This window comes from Malus domestica, chromosome 14, assembly GCF_042453785.1.
Source record: "Malus domestica chromosome 14, GDT2T_hap1".
Lineage (NCBI taxonomy): Eukaryota > Viridiplantae > Streptophyta > Magnoliopsida > Rosales > Rosaceae > Malus > Malus domestica.
In genome coordinates, this window is record NC_091674.1 from 10,024,613 (window position 1) to 10,042,112 (window position 17,500).

Below are 17,500 nucleotides of genomic sequence, written 5' to 3' on the forward strand. Positions count from 1 at the left end.
CTATTTTGGCATTTCTAATTTCGGAGTTTTAGCCCCAATTAGCAAAGGACCAGAAAAACTTTCAAGTTATGAATCGGGAATAGAACCAAGGGGGGATGTCCTTGTACAATTAAATGCACTGATATTTGATATGTAACTCTTTGTAAGTGAATGTTCATCTGAACTTCGATGATATGAGAAGCAGAATGCCCTACATGCTTGCGAAGAAAACATTCCGTTTCGCAACCAACCCTCTTCCAATTGTTAAAACCTTGAAAAGCAAATGGAGAATGCTTAATACATTGTTATAAAAACAGGGAGCATGGAAACAATATGCTTTATCTTTTGCAATGAAATACTCAAGTCAATTTAAAAACAATGAATAAATAGTATCTAAAATTCAACGGTGTAGTGGTATTTCTCTTCACTTTGAAGTGAGAGGTCTTAGATTCGATTCTCGTCAAATGCGAGTTTGAACTACATTCTTACTAGCTCATTGTGAGGCTAAGTCAACCCCCTCTCCTTAGTATAGATAATATTATTTGTTCAAATAAATAAATAAATAAAATATAATATAAAAGTTGATCCAAAATACATAAATTGAGTAAATAACTATAAAAATCAAAATATTTTGAAAACTTTTTTATTGGGATAAGTTCGAAAACACATTGAAAAAATCAGGTTAGTTACATTAGCACCCATCCGAGGTTTATTGAGTTTTCACAAATCCCTTCATGTTTGAGACATTACACTAACATTCCCATAAGTTATAATTTACTTTTACATAACTCCTTAGGTCAAAATTCTGCTAATTAATACATTGACCACTTCACCTTTATAACTAATTACTTAAACAATAAAGAAAATCTTTATAATTATATAAAAAAGAAAATATTTAAAAAATAAACTAAACTCTAAAAATAACAACCAACTCGGTGCCACCCTCACCGCACCAAAGAAAACCCAGTCCTCATTCCCCCACAACGCAACCCTCCGTCTCTCTCATTCCCTCGACCCCCTCCCACATCGATCCCGACAGAGAGATAAAGAGAGATTCTATTAAGACAGAGATGAGGAGTAGATGGAAGAGGGAGCCAAATTTAGAGATGTTAAGAGTGTTAGATGTGAAAATTGGGAAGGGGGTTGGAATTTGGTTGTTGTTGGCTTAATTCGAGCAGATTGGTCGAACAAATGGGTGTAAATGAAGTTGAGCACAGCAGACCAAGAATCCATGACGCGAACGCGATGCCTAAAATGAATCGATCTGACCTGCAACGGCTGGTCATTTATTAACCGGATCGTCGACGTCATTTTTTTCACATTTTTAATTTGTTGTTGAAGTTGGAGTGGTGGTTCTGGGAAAACAGCCAAAGGAGGGTGGGCTGGGGTCGCGATGGAGTGGAAGGAGGGGAATTCATGGCGTTGTCGTTTTGCTATTTTTAATGTTTTATTTATTTATTTTAATGTTTTTTCTATACAATCAAAAACATTTTATTGTTAAAGTAATTAGTCGTAAGGGTAAAGTTAGCAATATATTAATAGAATTTTGACTTAAGGATTTATGTGAAAAGGAATTAAAGTCTGAAAGGGTGTTAATAAAATGTTTCAAACGTGACGGATTTTGCAAAAAATTGATAGTTTTTCGGTGATCAACGACAGAAATGGTTTCGAAATGAGGGCAGATGGAGAAAATAGAGTGTGCAAATTATTTCCCTTCAAATATAATACTGGATAGATACATTACTAACGTTTAGGGCTGCGGATCGGATCGGAAATTCATGCTTCTTATTCCAGTCTAAAAAGTTTCTAACATGCATGTCATTTCCAATTTCCGAAATTTCATAAACTCAAATTCGGCATTTTCGCAAACGGACTATTTCAGAATTTTAAAATTATGAGAGTTGTATGACTTCATCCATACCAACAAAAGTTATCTCCATGGCTCTGTCTACATATACAATCTTATAGTTTTTTGTATGTAATATATTCAAGGGAGTTGTACTCCTACCCGACACTATATTAAGTTCAGTGATCAATTCAAAGAGTAATATTGTTGCATCTTGGTGTAGGCTAATCACAATCTTTTAAGTACACATAAAACAATCGCACACAATGCATCACAAACTAGAACAAAACAGTTCATCTACCATGTCAATTCTATCACGGGCATATATAGCTCGTGGTAAAAACTATTCAATTATCACAACCAAGTTTAACTCGTGGTATATAACATTAATCTACCACAGTCAAATTTTGACCTATTGTTAAAAACGAATAATCTACAACGGACATTTAAATCCGTAATAGAATATCATAATTACCACGAGATATGCTTGTAGTGGTTACTTTGAACTACCACATCATCTTTTGTGAATTCACCACACCTTTAGCCCGTGATGGATGTTTTTATCGTTCATAATTGAAAGCATTTGGAAGAGGCGGGAGATTAAAAATTTGGAGGGTTGTCAAAATTTTGGCTTGGCGCCCAAAATCTCAACTCCCTATTTTCTAAGAGAGTACGTTAGCTCTCCCTCCTTTTCATTTCTCTCTCAGCAGCTTCTCTGCCTTTCCTCTTCAGAAATTTCCAAACGCCTCCACCTATGCATACCCGAGCCCAATTCCACCTTTTCAGAATCAGAAACAAAACCATCTCTAATTGCAAACCCGGCGAGTTCCTCGCGAACTCGTCCTCCCTTCCGTCGACTGCGCACCCAAGTCCATGGCTTTTTCTGCAAGGTAAAAATCCCAAAGCTTGTTCCAATATGCTCATGTATGTGTTCTGTATATGAAAATCCATACGAGAATTTTCGGAAATTCGATCACAACGGTGGCTCCGACGGCTCTTATTTAATGATAGGTGTGGGGGATACAACTAAAGCCGATCAGATTTGGATTGGGATCCATATGGGAAGCGATATAATGCAGGTCTTGATGCGGGTATGTCGACGGTGTTTATGCTTACAGAGTTGAGAAGGTGGAGCTGTATGGAGCTCGCAGCACCGCACCCAAGTCGTCAAGTTCGACTTTGTTCGATGATTACAGGAGGTCGATCAGTGTCCCATCTGGGAAAACCACGCCGGTGAGCTCGAACAAGATCGTCCGGGCAGTACCCAAGGCCGATACGCAAGAGGACGCGAAAGTGGGGTGTAGAAGTTTCGGGTCAAGCTGTTGGCTGAAAGTGGAGGGCAGAGCACTATGAATGTCCTTTGCTAGGTATGAACAAGGAGATACTGTGTTCTATATAAGTAAAATCTTAACTTTAATTAGAAGCATATAACTTGTTAGTTTCTATTGTGTTTACTGTGATTGGATTTTCACATTGTTTGGCCCTCTTATTTTGAAAATAGAACTATGAGCTTATTGTATAGTTGTGAATGACGATGAATGATGTATTGGATTACTTGTGTTGTAAGCCACTTGTTTATTGAGTTCTCAACGACATCTAGTAAAATAAGGATTACGGAGTCTTAACCTTTGCAATTAACCTCAAAGAAATCTAATAGGTTTCTCTACAAAGATATAGAATCATGACTCAATCAGTGTTAGGGTTTGATTTTTGTAGCTGTTAATAGGCCGGCTAATAAGGAACCCCAATGGTATATAAATACTAGGTTAAGTCCTTGCTTCCATACATTGAATTCCTCAGAATACTAAAACCCATTCATACAGTAGAGGGATATTTTGGAGTATTGGAAGGAGAAGACAACCTTGTGAACTCATTTTTTGTCATCGAGAAGAGCCATGTCTTTCGTATTCTACAGATAAGTTCAATATATTTAGTTCATCTCTATTTTATATTGATTTGTTCGTGATCTTAATGTCTTGTTGTTGTGATTTAGAATATATCTTACACTTACTGTTTGTTTATGTTGATATTATGATTGGATGGTTATGTCTTTATTAAATTATATGCTTTTATTGAAGATCTGAATGATGCATAATATGGTTCATGTTCATGTCCACATGACTGTTTAACCTTATCAGAAAGATTTTGAATGTTGATTATTTTTAGTGATGTATTGTTCCTACCCCTTGTTACTCAGCTTAAGGAAATGTGTGGAAGAATCAGGCCAACAGAATCGGTAAGGCCAAGCAAACGGTCTACAGAGAGAAAGAAAGGATTAACCGATTGAATGAACATTATAAAACCACGAAATGTGGAGAAAGATCATTGGGTAATATTACCTTGCCTTCCTTCCACTTTTGTTCGTTTCAATAGAATGATATAAACGTGGTAGTGCTCTATATGTCTCCATGTGCACCTTTCAATATAGGATATGACTGTTGCAGTTCTTTTGGTAAGTAATAAAATAATCTTGTTCTACTCTTTCTTATTTCGTTACTGCTATTTTTTAGGTCCCTGATGAGGCAATTACAATATGCACGCCATGTGGGTCAGATTTTGGGGTTTTATAGATCTCAGGGAGGCGGAATAGATCTCCAAAGAACTAAGAATGGTGTAAAACAGGTTCCCAATTCCAGTTACCAGGTTTCCAAATCATCTCCCCAGGTATGAAACTGATTTTGTTTAACTTGTCTTGATGTCTTCAACTAGAGAAATAGAATCAACAAATTCTGAGGCGAAAGTTCATCACATGGTGCTTGGTCCTGATTGCTAGAAAGTTTGGGTAACTATTGTCAGAGTGTGGAATATATCTTCGTATTGCCCTACAAGTGAATTTCGTGTCCTGGAGGATGCTATATCTAGTACAATTGCTTGGCCATCAAAGTACGTCCGAGTTGGAGAGTAATTTTAGTTCGTACTTAGACTAGAAAATGGTACTTTGGCACTACATGGATAGTACTTTATGACTTCCATTGTTTATGTATTCATTTGGAAACTCAAGTATTTTTAAATTATCTTATAATATTATCAAGTATTTTTATGTAGTTATTATATTGTAGTAAATATGTAATTTTGTTGGTTATTATGTACTAAAATAAATAAATACAAATATATATATATGTATTAATATATATTTGTTAAATAGTTTTATTTTTTTTTTAATTTTGGAAAATAACTTACTGAAAATATGACTTTAGTCCTTGAAACTTAAGTTTCTCCACATAAAACCCGACATAAGTTTTTTACTGGAATAAAACTCATTGACTAGATTTCACATCAGCAAATTCCTTAATTATATTTGACTTTACACATTTAAAAAATTTTGATGCCCAAAACACCCCTCTTTGAATGTTTGATTTACACAATTAATTCCATACAAATTGTAAGGGAAAATTAATGATTTTAAAAAAATAAAAAAAATAATAAATTCATTGCATAATATATAATAACAATAAAATATTCCTAATAAATGTATTAATACATGCTTAGTTAATTTAATAAAATTATATTTTACGTATAAATGTAGGGAAATTATTTCACACACACACACACACACACACACACGCATACATATAACAACAAAAAAAGCATGCTTGACATACATAAAATTCATGCAAAATAATTTACCTACATAATAAAGCAACCCCAAATATATGCAAAATAATATACCTACATAAAAAATGTTATTATTTTATTCAATACTAGTTTACCTATTCTTTGTTCATATAATAATAAAATGTGCCCAATATATATAATGATACATACAAAATAAAATACCTACATAATGAAGAAATGTTATTTAATTCAAAATTAATTTACTTACAAAATAAAGCAATTATTTTTTTATTGAAGATTAATTTACCTATTATTTGGACATATATCTTATAATAATAAAATGTGCCAAATATATGTAATAATACATGGAAAATAAATTACCTACGAAATAAAAGAATGTTATTTGATTCAATATTAATTTACCTACAAAATATATGTTATTTGCTCATCATAAATTTAAATATAGGTAGATTAATTAGTTTAATATGTTTGATCATATATGTAGTAATGTGCATGTATATGTATATGTATATGTATATGTGTGTGTGTGTGTGTGTGTGTGTGTGTGTGTGAACGTATAGTAATATTATATACATAGGTAAACTACATATGGGTACATTTATACATACATACATACATACATACATACATACATACATACATACATACATATATATATATATATATATTGAGCTTATGCTAGTAATATATACATTGGAACATATATATGTGTGTGTTTGGGATAATAATATGTGCAATAATTATATTTTCATTGTAATTAAGGTGAGTAATAACATTTATTTATTTTTATTTTGAATATTGTGGTACAAATTGTAAATATTTTGTAATTATAGGTCAATTACTTCTATACTTGGCAGTCATTTTTAAATTTGGGTTTTATTTGGATATTTATAACTAGGTGGGTTTTTATCTAGGAAATAAGAGTTGTAAGGGTTTATATATAAAGAACCCAATAATTTATAACAGGCATTAGTTGTGGTCAATTAGTAATCGACAACGACATTAGCATATGATGTTAGATCTCAATTTACCATGGGTACAATCCGTGGTTATATTGCATATCACAACAGGCATAGCTCGTGAGATAATAGATGAAACAAATGATAGAGAATGCTTCTAATTATTGGCTCTAAGATGGTCTCTTTGTTAATAGGGTAATAAACACAAAAGTTCAATGGTCTCTTTGTTAATGGTGAGTAACACAAGTTATAAGAAAGTAAAAGGTGTAAAAGACTCATCCATAAGTCACTTAGTACCAAAGTTATAAAAATCGTTAGGCGCTAGTCGGGCGACGAGCTGGGGTCTAGCGCCTAGCTGGGCTAGGTAGATTTATATTTTTTATATGGATTTATTATATAATATATGAATAAGTATATCTTTACAACAAAAAAAACATACTTTAATAGGGAATTTGAGAAAGATAAAATGAAAAATAAAAGAATACATAAATAAATATTTATTATAAGATATGAGTATTATGTAAAATTTTAAAAATTTTCTAGGATCAAAAGTTTTAAATTGTTATTGGGCCTCACAAGACTTTTAATAAAAGAAATCCTAACCACAAACCAATAACCGTCACCCACCCACCTCACTTTTCTCTCAAACGGCTAAATTTTCTAGATAATTGGGCCAAAGAAATAGTTAATTAATAAGTTTTTTTTTAATATTTTTGCTTTTACCTGGCATGGGAGATTGAGATTCACCCTCTTACTCTTTAATCCTTGTCCATCTAAGGCCATCTCCAACCGAAGGGTCCAGAGGGCCAGAGGGCCGAAAATAGCTCTAAAACCGTCTCCAACTGAGGGCTAGGCCAGAGGGCTCTGGAATCTGGGAGGGCCCCACGGGATCGGAGAGGGCTGGAGGGCTGGAGGGATGGCTGCTTTCGGCCAGCCAGCCAGCCCTAGGCTAGCTATTTTTTTTTTAATGATTTCCTATTGCTGTCGGTTATAGCCGACAGCATTAAAGATATTCTTTTTTTTTTAATAGTTCTACTATTAGTGTCGGTTATAACCGACACTAATAGTTTGAAATGTTTTTTAATATAACGGCTAGTAGCCGTTGTATTATTAGGCCTCTTTTTTTTTCTTTTTTTTTTAATGAATTTAAACTTCTTTTTTTTTTTTTTTAATGAATGTAAACTTCTTTTTTTCCCCTTTTTTTTTTCTTTTCATATGAATCAAATTTTGTTTCATATTTTTTTTCAATTCTATTTTTTTCGTATAACTTCCTAGGCCATTTATACAACATTAAATTGTAGTTTTTAAATTTAAATTGTGTTTGGCCCTATGGCCCTTTGGCCCTCGGTTGGAGACGGTTTTTTGTGACAGGGCTAAAACGAGCCCTTTGGCCCTCTGGCCCTCGGTTGGAGACGGAGGCAAATATGGCCATGTACTGTTCATTAAAATATTAATATCTTGGGGAATCTTGGAGGGCCAGAGGGCTCAAACGAGCCATCTGGCCAGCCCTCGGTTGGAGATAGCCTAATAGCTTTAATACAATAGATTCTCTCTGCAGATCGTGAAGTCTCTCTCCTCTCACTCTTTGCAATCTACTCTCATCCTCCTCTCTCATTCTGTCTCTGCATAAACCACCTTCCCTCCCATCTTCGTCCTCTGGGGTTTGTGCAGAACCCACCTTCAGAACCATCTTCTGCATAACCCATCTTCACTCAATAAAGCATAACAATAAGTTTGAGGCAGTCAGAAATTGCAAATGCGAGTTGTAGATGTGAGTTGCAGATGGTGAATCGGTTGCAGATGGTGACGAATCGAAATTGCAAAACCCGCCTAGACTACCGCCTAATCCTCTCTGCTTTTTGTAAACGTCTTGGCCAAAATCGGAGCGGGGCCCCACCTCCGAGCTCCTAGGGTGATTTTTAGAACATTGCTTAGTACTACAGTCTAATGGTATTCCTCTTCATTTATAAGTGAAAGGTTTTGAGTTTGATTTTCGCCAAAGATGAAGTTGAATCGCATTACTATGGCAAGCCCATTATAGGGCAATCCACTCATCCACCCGTTTTGTGTAGATACTATTATTTAAATAAAATTAAAAATTAAAAAATTAAAAAAAAAAAAAAAAAAGACTCCTTCATAATCTCCACTACGAATAATAAGGGAGAGTTCGGCTAAGCTACACAATGGGCAGTCTAACTTGATATTGAATTCATCATCTATGAGATTCGAACCTAAGAGCTCTCAATTCTAAGCGAACATGAATATTACCAGACCGTAGTACTGAATGACAATAAATTAAATCAATTAATATTAAAAATGCAGCAACACAAGGCTTTGTTTATATTAGTCTCGTACGAAGATGAGAAAACTCCCCTACAGACTACATACTTAAGTCTTTTAACTCTAATTAATAGGATGATAAGCAAAACCACTTTCTCACATAAGATCCAATATCACAGAAGTTAGGTATTAAATTTCTACTTATGTATTTCAAGTTTAGGGGGGCTATTCAATTGAGAATTTGAGAGATTTTAATGGATTTATAAATTCATAAATTTTTATGGAGTTTAACTGATTTATAGAGATTCTACGTAAAATTTTAATTCAATTCTCTCAAAATCTTATAGGGAGAGGTGAGATTTGTGGATGCTTAAAATACACTACAAAATCTCTCCAATTTCCTATAATTCCTCAACTTTTCCAAATTCTTTAAATTCAAATTTTAATTGAATACACCTGAAATGTTATAAACTTCTTTGAAATTACAATTGAATACATCCGGATTTATAAGGATTTTAATAAATTATCTTAAAATTCTGATTGAATACACATTGAATTTCAGAGAATCACTTAAAATCCTAATTGAATACCTCTAAATTCATTAAAAGAATTAAAATCCCTCAAAATTCCAAATGAATACACCCCCTAAAATTCTATTATTCCGGGTTTAAAAAAAAAAAACAAAAAAACAAAAACAGTCTTTTTTCAAAGATAGTTGCGAGGTGTCAAGCGTGGTAATGTGATGCCACAGCTTTGAAGCACCTAAAGAATTTTTGCAACGGAAGATCCCAAAATTTGAACACTCTTTTGTTTCATCTGAGTTTTTTGGGCGTTCCATTTTGTTTGGTAACTTTCCGGAAATAGAACTATAATTAGAAACTTCCATCATACAGAAAATTGTGTCGGATAGGTGGCGGAGGCCCTAGCCGGAGGGGTCTCTCTCTCTCTCCCCCTCCTCACAACTCCCAATAATACTTTAAGCAAATATAATCCAATCCCAATCCATTTGAAGGACCTGTTGTTGTTTGGAGTTTCAATTTCTTGGGGTTGTTTTTGGAGGTAATTGAGAAACTTGGGTTCTGATCTGATAAACCCTTTTGTCTGTTAATTTGATTGCCATGAGGATTTGAGGTGGAAGGATTTGCGAAGTTGGTTTTTGTTTTGCTTGTTGATCAAGTTTTTCTGGGTGGAGTTGAAGGATTTGAAATTCTGGGGGTTTCTTAGGGCTTTTGGTTGGAGAGGATTTGGAAAGTACCCACCTAGCTGTTGAGTTGGTGGGGTTGCTGGAAAATTTGGGGTCAAATTCTGTCTCTTTTTGTTGCATTTGGGAGATTTCTCTGGAATTTGGAAAAGCTTCAAGACTTGGAAAGTTGGTAACTAATATTTCATCTGCAACTAGTTTTTCCTTTCATTTGAGCTAAAAGGTTGAAGCATTAGATAAATCTATTTGTTGAACATTTGGAATCATATCTCATGGACTTGTTTTTTTAGTTCTTCATACATCTAGGATTGATTTGTCGTTCTTTCGAAAACCTTGAGAGCTCGAAAACCGTATTGTAGTTGTATAATCTGCTGTAGGTTTTATAGCTCTTCAGCTTTGTTGCCGTAGAAATAGAGACATACAGACATTTCCTGACTCCAAAAACATGGATATAAGTAATGAGGCCAGTGTTGAACCATTTCCTATTGGACCTTCAACCATTGTTGGCCGGACGATCGCTTTCAGGGTTTTATTTTGCAAGTCAATGTCACATTTGAGGCATCAAATATTTCGTATCTGTTTAAGTCTCGTCTATAGATTCAAGAACTTTTTGGCTCCCATGTTCTCATGGTTGCATCCCCGAAACCCTCAAGGGATATTGGCAATGGTGACAATCATTGCTTTTCTGTTGAAACGATATACGAATGTCAAAGTCAAGGCGGAAATGGCTTATCGAAGGAAATTCTGGAGAAATATGATGAGAACGGCATTGACCTATGAGGAGTGGGCTCATGCTGCTAGGATGCTTGATAAAGAGGCACCGAAGATGAATGAATCAGACCTTTATGACGAAGAAGTAGTTAGGAACAAGCTTCAAGAGCTCCACCACCGTCGTGAAGAGGGTTCTCTCCGAGATATCATGTTCTGCATGAGAGCAGATCTTGTTAGAAATCTCGGTAATATGTGCAACCCTGAGCTTCACAAGGAGAAACTTCATGTTCCCAAACTCATCAAGGAATACATACATGAGGTCTCAACTCAGTTGAGAATGGTTTGTGATTCAGATTCAGAAGAGCTCTCGTTGGAAGAAAAGCTGGCTTTCATGCATGAAACTAGACATGCTTTTGGGAGAACTGCCTTGCTCTTGAGTGGGGGCGCTTCTCTTGGGTCTTTCCATGTTGGTGTGGTTAAAACGTTGGTCGAACATAAGCTTTTGCCGAGAATAATTGCTGGTTCCAGTGTAGGATCCATTATGTGTTCTGTTGTTGCCACTAGGTCTTGGCCTGAGCTCCAGAGCTTTTTTGAGGATTCTTGGCACTCATTGCAGTTTTTTGATCAGATGGGTGGGATTTTTACAGTTGTCAAGAGGGTCATGACACGTGGGGCAGTTCATGAGATCAGGCAGTTACAAATGATGCTAAGGCATCTAACGAGTAACCTGACGTTTCAAGAAGCTTATGACATGACAGGTCGAATTCTTGGGATAACTGTTTGCTCGCCGAGGAAGCATGAGCCACCTAGATGCCTTAATTACTTGACTTCGACCTAGTTTGGGAGTGAGGTGCTTAAAAAAAAAGCACCCATGAAAAAAAGCTGTGAGGGTTTTAGGTGTTTGGTAAACTGAAAAAAAGGGCTTATTTTGGAAGCTGCTGTGAGAATAAGCTGAAATCAAAGGAAAAAGCTTAAGCTGCTATTTGTAGCTTTGGAAAACTGGTTTTTTTTCAAAGCACACGGAGCTACAGTGCTTCTTTAATGAAAATACCTACTATTAGACTACTTTTTTTTCCAAAAGCACTTTTACAAAAAAGTTTACCAAACACTATGCTGATTTATTTCACAGCCGCTTATTCTCACAGTACAGCCGCTTATTCTCACAGCAACTTTTTTTCAAAGCACAGCTATACCAAACCAGCCCTTCACCTCATGTTGTCATATGGAGTGCAGTGACAGCTTCTTGTGCTTTTCCTGGCCTTTTTGAGGCTCAGGAACTAATGGCAAAGGATAGAAGTGGAGAGATTGTTCCATATCATCCTCCTTTTAATTTGGGTCCAGAGGAAGGGTCGATGCCAGTGCGTAGGTGGAGGGATGGTAGCTTGGAGATAGATTTACCTATGATGCAACTGAAAGAACTGTTCAACGTTAATCATTTTATTGTCAGTCAGGCAAATCCTCATATTGCACCATTGTTGAGGCTAAAGGAATTTGTGAGAGCTTGTGGAGGAAACTTTGCTGCTAAGGTATTGTTTGATGGACCTCAATTCAGATCCTTTTGACATTTATGATTTTATCCAATTTTTTTTGCTTCTCTCGCTGTCTTTTTTTTTTTTTTTTTTGATAATTAGGAATATGAAATGGCTTATGCTTGTCAACATGCAATGAAATGTTGTACGATCATCTAGCACTAAAGGTATCCTCAGTAGCAAGCCGAAAAAAAAAAGGTAATCCTCAGTTGGGATAACAGCTGATGCAAAAACCCTGGATGCGTCACCAAGATGTGGTTAGATTTGTACTGGCTTAAGAATTATTTGTTTTGAACTAAGCTTCAGGCCACATCTTTACGGACTTGTCCGATGGCTTTGCAAAAAGCATTCTTGATCAATTGAATTAGTCTGTCATCTTGGTTAATTAGCAAGCACCTTATTGACAGTGTAGGAACATTAAGCTAGAATTTCTTATCATTTGTGCATTGGTTGTAATATATTCTTTGGATTCTTTTCAGTCTGTTACATGATTTTGTTACGTTGACATTCTGATGAGATGAATATTAATCCATTTTAGTATTTAACTATGTAGCTTGCTCATCTTGCTGAAATGGAGGTGAAGCATAGATGTAATCAGATCCTGGAACTTGGTTTTCCATTAGGTGGACTTGCCAAGCTGTTCGCTCAAGATTGGGAGGGTGACGTTACTGTTGTTATGCCAGCTACACTTGCTCAGGTACGCGGAGAAAATAATGATTATGATGGTCAGAGTATCGGCTAGGCATTAACTACTGAATTAGGTGCTCGTTGTTTCCATGGAACCATACTTAAAGTTCTTTCTAAAACTTCCGTTGAAGTATTTGATAACTAAATTGAAGATTGATCACAGTCAACTTTACCAAATTTTGTTAGGGACTATTTTGAAGATATCTTTCTATTTTCTTTAATCATCTGGATCATTTTTAATAATCCTTGATGGAGACTAACTAGCGTTTTGTTTTTCTGACATATTTACCAGTACTCTAAAATTATACAAAACCCAACACATATTGAGCTTCAAAAGGCAGCCAACCAAGGTAGAAGGTGCACTTGGGAGAAGCTCTCGGCCATAAAAGCAAACTGTGGCATTGAGCTTGCTCTTGATGAGTGTGTTGTAATTCTCAACCACATGCGTAGACTCAAAAGGAGTGCAGAAAGAGCTGCGGCTTCTTCTTCTTCTCATGGCCTAGCTAGTACAAACAAATTCAGTGCATCCAGAAGAATTCCGTCTTGGAATTGCATTGCTCGAGAGAATTCAAGTGGTTCCCTTGAAGAAGACCTCATTGGAGATGGTGGTTCCTCATTTCATCATGGTGTTGGCGCATCTACCAGTGGAGTTCATTCTGGTAAAAGCTTTCAAACCCACCGTAATATACATGATGGAAGTGACAGTGAATGCGAGAGCATTGATTTTAATTCCTGGACAAGATCTGGTGGACCCTTGATGAGGACAACATCAGCAAATAAACTCATCGACTTTGTCCAAGATTTGGACATTGATGCTGAATTGAACAGAAGTGTGCTGACTAATCCTAACTCAATGACGCTTCAGATGGGAGGCAATAATCATTACTATCAAAGCCCGAGAGATACAACACCTGAAAGAAGTCCTGAAAGCATAAAATTTGGTAAGAGGGAGTTTGGAAGCATGGTTTCAGCAAATGGTTCTAGCATCACGGTGACTGAAGGTGATCTGTTGCAGCCTGAAAGGATACATAATGGGATTGTATTTAATGTTGTGAAGAAAGAAACATTGTCAAGTAGGAGTAGTAATGACGGGGAAAATTACGGGAGTGAAGAAGCTGAATGTGTGCAACTTGACGTTCTGGAAAATGACATGGACGCTAGGTCTGCATATGAAGATGATGATGCCGATATCACTTCCGCAGCCTTCTTAAATGAAACGGAACCCGATTGCCTGTCAACGGATCAACCTAAGGAAGAAGATTGTAATCATCAGAGCACTGTGGATGGCTAATTTGAAGGTACGTTCTGCTTACGTATTTTATTCGACAATTCGATCCAAAATAAATAATGTAGTTGCTTGAAGCTTACGTTTCAGCGTTGCACTCATTTGCTTCTGCAGTAATTAGTAAAAGAAATTGATCTTGAGCTCTGCATACATGTAGCCCATGACTCTGTAAATTACTTGCTTACACAAGTTTGTACACGATTGTGATTCATATGGATCAATGAATGAAAAAAGGAATACTCTCTGTGCAATAGGAAGTTATAGAAATATTCTCATGGTCGCTCATCCGTAGATTTAATATCAATATTAGGTCTGGCAAACGGGTCGTGTCTGTTGTGTTCGTGTCATTTTCGTGTAACAATTGTTATCTTAACGGGTCGTGTCGTGTCACACCTGTTATCTTAACAGGTTGGGTCACTTTACCCAACAGTTAAAATGCCCCGACCCGTTATGACCCGTTAAAAATTTTTTTTTTCCTAAATTTGCACAAACCACACATTGCCACATAAATATTACTTCAGAATATTAAAACACATTTGTCGTTTAATTACTACATTTACACTCGAAAATAAGAGCCTAATAAAAAAAAACATTCATACGCTACTAGTTTATTACAAAATATTAAATGTGCAAGGATATGCAAAATGAAGGAGTTTTTGTTTTCAAGGTTGTGAAGCCTTTCTCAAAAGTTTAAACCTTGCCAATGGAACTCAAAGTTTGCATGTTATTCCTTTTACAAAATCCTCAATTTTCATCGATCATCATGGGGAAATTGTATTGGAACTTTCGCTTGATCATCATGGGGAAATTTTTTGTTTATAACCGTTGAAAAGTTTTGTCTCGTTACTTGATCTTTGAATGCTTGTTTTTTACAATTTTTGGTGTATGCAATCTCGAAGCATATACAAACAAGTTTGACGGTTGGATCGTTGAAATTAGTTTCGTAGAATGAATATCCCATCAAAATGATAGATCCACTAACACTTGGAGTTTATTTATACTTTCATTAAGTATAATATAAAATTTTGTGGTATCTACTTGTGTAAATATTTTAAATTGAAGATCGAATTCATTCATTGTATTCATATAGGGTCAAGGAGTGTAGCTGTAAAAAATCATCAAAATCGGAGTTAAAATAACCGTTAAATTGTGCTTTTTTGTTTATAACCGTAAAAAAGTTTTGTCCCGTTACTTGATCTTTGAATGCTTGTTTTTTGCGATTTTTGACGTATGCGATCTCGAAGCATATACAAACAAGTTTGACGGTTGAATCGTTGAAATTAGTTTTGTAGAATGAATATCCCATCAAAATGATAGATTCACTAACACTTGGAGTTTATTTATACTTTCATGAAGTATAACATAAGATTTTGTGGTATCCACTTGTGTAAATATTTTAAATTGAAAATCGAATTCATTCATTGTATTCATATAGGGTCAAGAAGTGTAGCTGTAAAAAATCATCAAAATCGGAGTTAAAATAACCGTTAAATTGTGATTTTTCCTTTATAACCATCGAAAAGTTTTGTCCCGTTACTTGATCTCTGAATGTTTGTATTTTTGCGATTTTTGACGTATGCGATCTCAAAGTATATACAAACAAGTTTGACGGTTGGATCGTTGAAATTAGTTTCAGAGAATTCGTATCCCATCAAGTTCAATGATATATATGTATATACATATATTTCTTAAGTAGATTTAAATTTATTTATTTTGTATGTATAAGTTTATAACACTTGAAAAATTAAATGGTATGTATATTTAAGCCGATCGAATGGTCACCAATTTATTTAACATATAGTTTTTAGGGCTATAAAATTGTTAAATTAATATATATATATATATATATATATATATATATAATTATTATAGTATTTTTTAGGGTTATAAAATTATAAAATTAATATTTTGCATATCGTGTATCGTGTTACCCATGTGTATACCTGAACCAACCCGTTATCTTAACAGGTGTTTATCGGGTTACCCGATAACGACCTAATTCGTTATTGTGTCGACCTGAACACTTGTTAATTTTGTGTCGTGTTGTGTTGGGTTATTGGGTAGTGTCAGGAATTGCCAAGCATAATCAATATTTGGAAACAAATTGATGTGCGTTTAATGATTTATCTCAAATCTTGATATCAAATCAAATGGTTGTAACCTTGAATCATGTCAAACCCCCTTAGTTAGAATGAGATTCCAACTCAACACGTTTCCTTTTGAGATTTTGAGAAGAGTTGCTCTTTGGAGAGCACGGTATGATGAAAGTTGTAAGTTGTGTTTAGGGAGGGAATTATTATCTATCGTTGGCTTGTATGGTAGAATCAGTCGGAGGCCTAAGAGACAGTAGTTTACCATGTAACAGATGTCAACGGTTCGAGTCCGCTTATCTTTATCTCGCGAATTAGCCGATACCAAGCTATATGATATCATCCAATAACGTTCATGTGAGCAAAAGTTAAGAAACTTGATTGTGGATGGATGATGTCGCATGGAATTTCTTGTCACACCACTTGTGATAAAATATTGCACAACTTTGTCATCCCTAAAACGTATTTCATGTGTTACACTTATTTAATTTTAATTATATATCTAAATTTAGGCACCAAGGCTTGTCTTGTCCCAAAGGTGAAGATAAATTTATATAAAAATAACAAAAACTATAACAAGATAAATTCATAAAAAGAAGGGAATTTTAACGAAAAACACCTGGTACTGTTCACTTTAACGAAAAACCATATTTTAACACTAAAAAGTCAATCTTGGTACTATTCACTTTACCATTTATTTTGTCCTTATCATTAAAACTCAAAGTTTTCAAGCCTTTTTCATTAGTTTTCCTTAAAAAGAAGCGCTCAAGATAATATATATAAAAGAAAGCAATAAAATCACATAGCTTTTGATATTAGCGGTTGAAGCTTTGATTTTAAGAAAGGTGAGCGAAGGTAATGTTACTTCTTCTCGTGGAAACGCTTGAAATGATCCTTCTTTCTTTTTCTTTTGGTTACAAAAAGTCTAGCGAGATTAGATAGTCTCACCATAATGTATATCCACAATTTTGATTCGGAAGGACTTACACATGATAACTAACTGTCAACTACCATGAATATAAATTTAAGTATGAATTTACAGATCGTGCACTAACGAAAACAACTGCTAGCAACGAAAATTAATAGTAGCACCAACGAGAACCGTTAACAATGAGAAAGCAATGAAATCCTTTAGCTGCTAAAATATTAATCTTTGACAAACTAATTGAGTTGTCGTAGGTGCCTCATCTTTTCCTTTCTTGCTTTTATAATGTGTCCAAAGAGGACCGACTTCTTTTCTGGTTCTGCTGCTTCATAATCATAATGAAGAGAGAGGACTTCTTTTCCTAAAAAGGAGAGAGTGGGACTAATGGGTTCCAATTTTCACACGCATAAACATGACATTCAATACCAACGG

The 17,500-nt window shown here is 35.1% G+C and overlaps 1 protein-coding gene and 1 long non-coding RNA gene across 2 annotated transcripts; both read left to right on the forward strand.

Moving 5' to 3' along the window:
* Nucleotides 1–2,520: 2,520 nt before the first annotated feature.
* On the forward strand, nt 2,521–4,864 carry LOC139191448 (uncharacterized). The gene is made up of 3 exons (XR_011575505.1): nt 2,521–3,192; nt 4,023–4,154; nt 4,336–4,864. It is a non-coding gene; the product is annotated as an uncharacterized lncRNA (long non-coding RNA).
* A 4,432-nt stretch (nt 4,865–9,296) lies between these two features.
* On the forward strand, nt 9,297–14,304 carry LOC103415051 (triacylglycerol lipase SDP1-like). The gene is made up of 4 exons (XM_070812481.1): nt 9,297–11,389; nt 11,754–12,078; nt 12,635–12,778; nt 13,061–14,304. The coding sequence occupies exons 1-4, from the start codon at nt 10,287–10,289 to the stop codon at nt 14,057–14,059; spliced, it is 2,571 nt and encodes an 856-aa protein (XP_070668582.1). The 5' UTR covers nt 9,297–10,286; the 3' UTR covers nt 14,060–14,304.
* Nucleotides 14,305–17,500: the final 3,196 nt, after the last annotated feature.

Coding starts and splice junctions, on each gene's coding strand:
- LOC103415051 (XM_070812481.1), top strand. CDS start 10,287: ATGGATATAAGTAATGAGGCCAGTGTTGAACCATTTCCTATTGGACCT. Junction 11,390..11,753: donor AATTACTTGACTTCGACCTA/GTTTGGGAGTGA, acceptor ATACCAAACCAG/CCCTTCACCTCATGTTGTCA. Junction 12,779..13,060: donor TGCCAGCTACACTTGCTCAG/GTACGCGGAGAA, acceptor CATATTTACCAG/TACTCTAAAATTATACAAAA.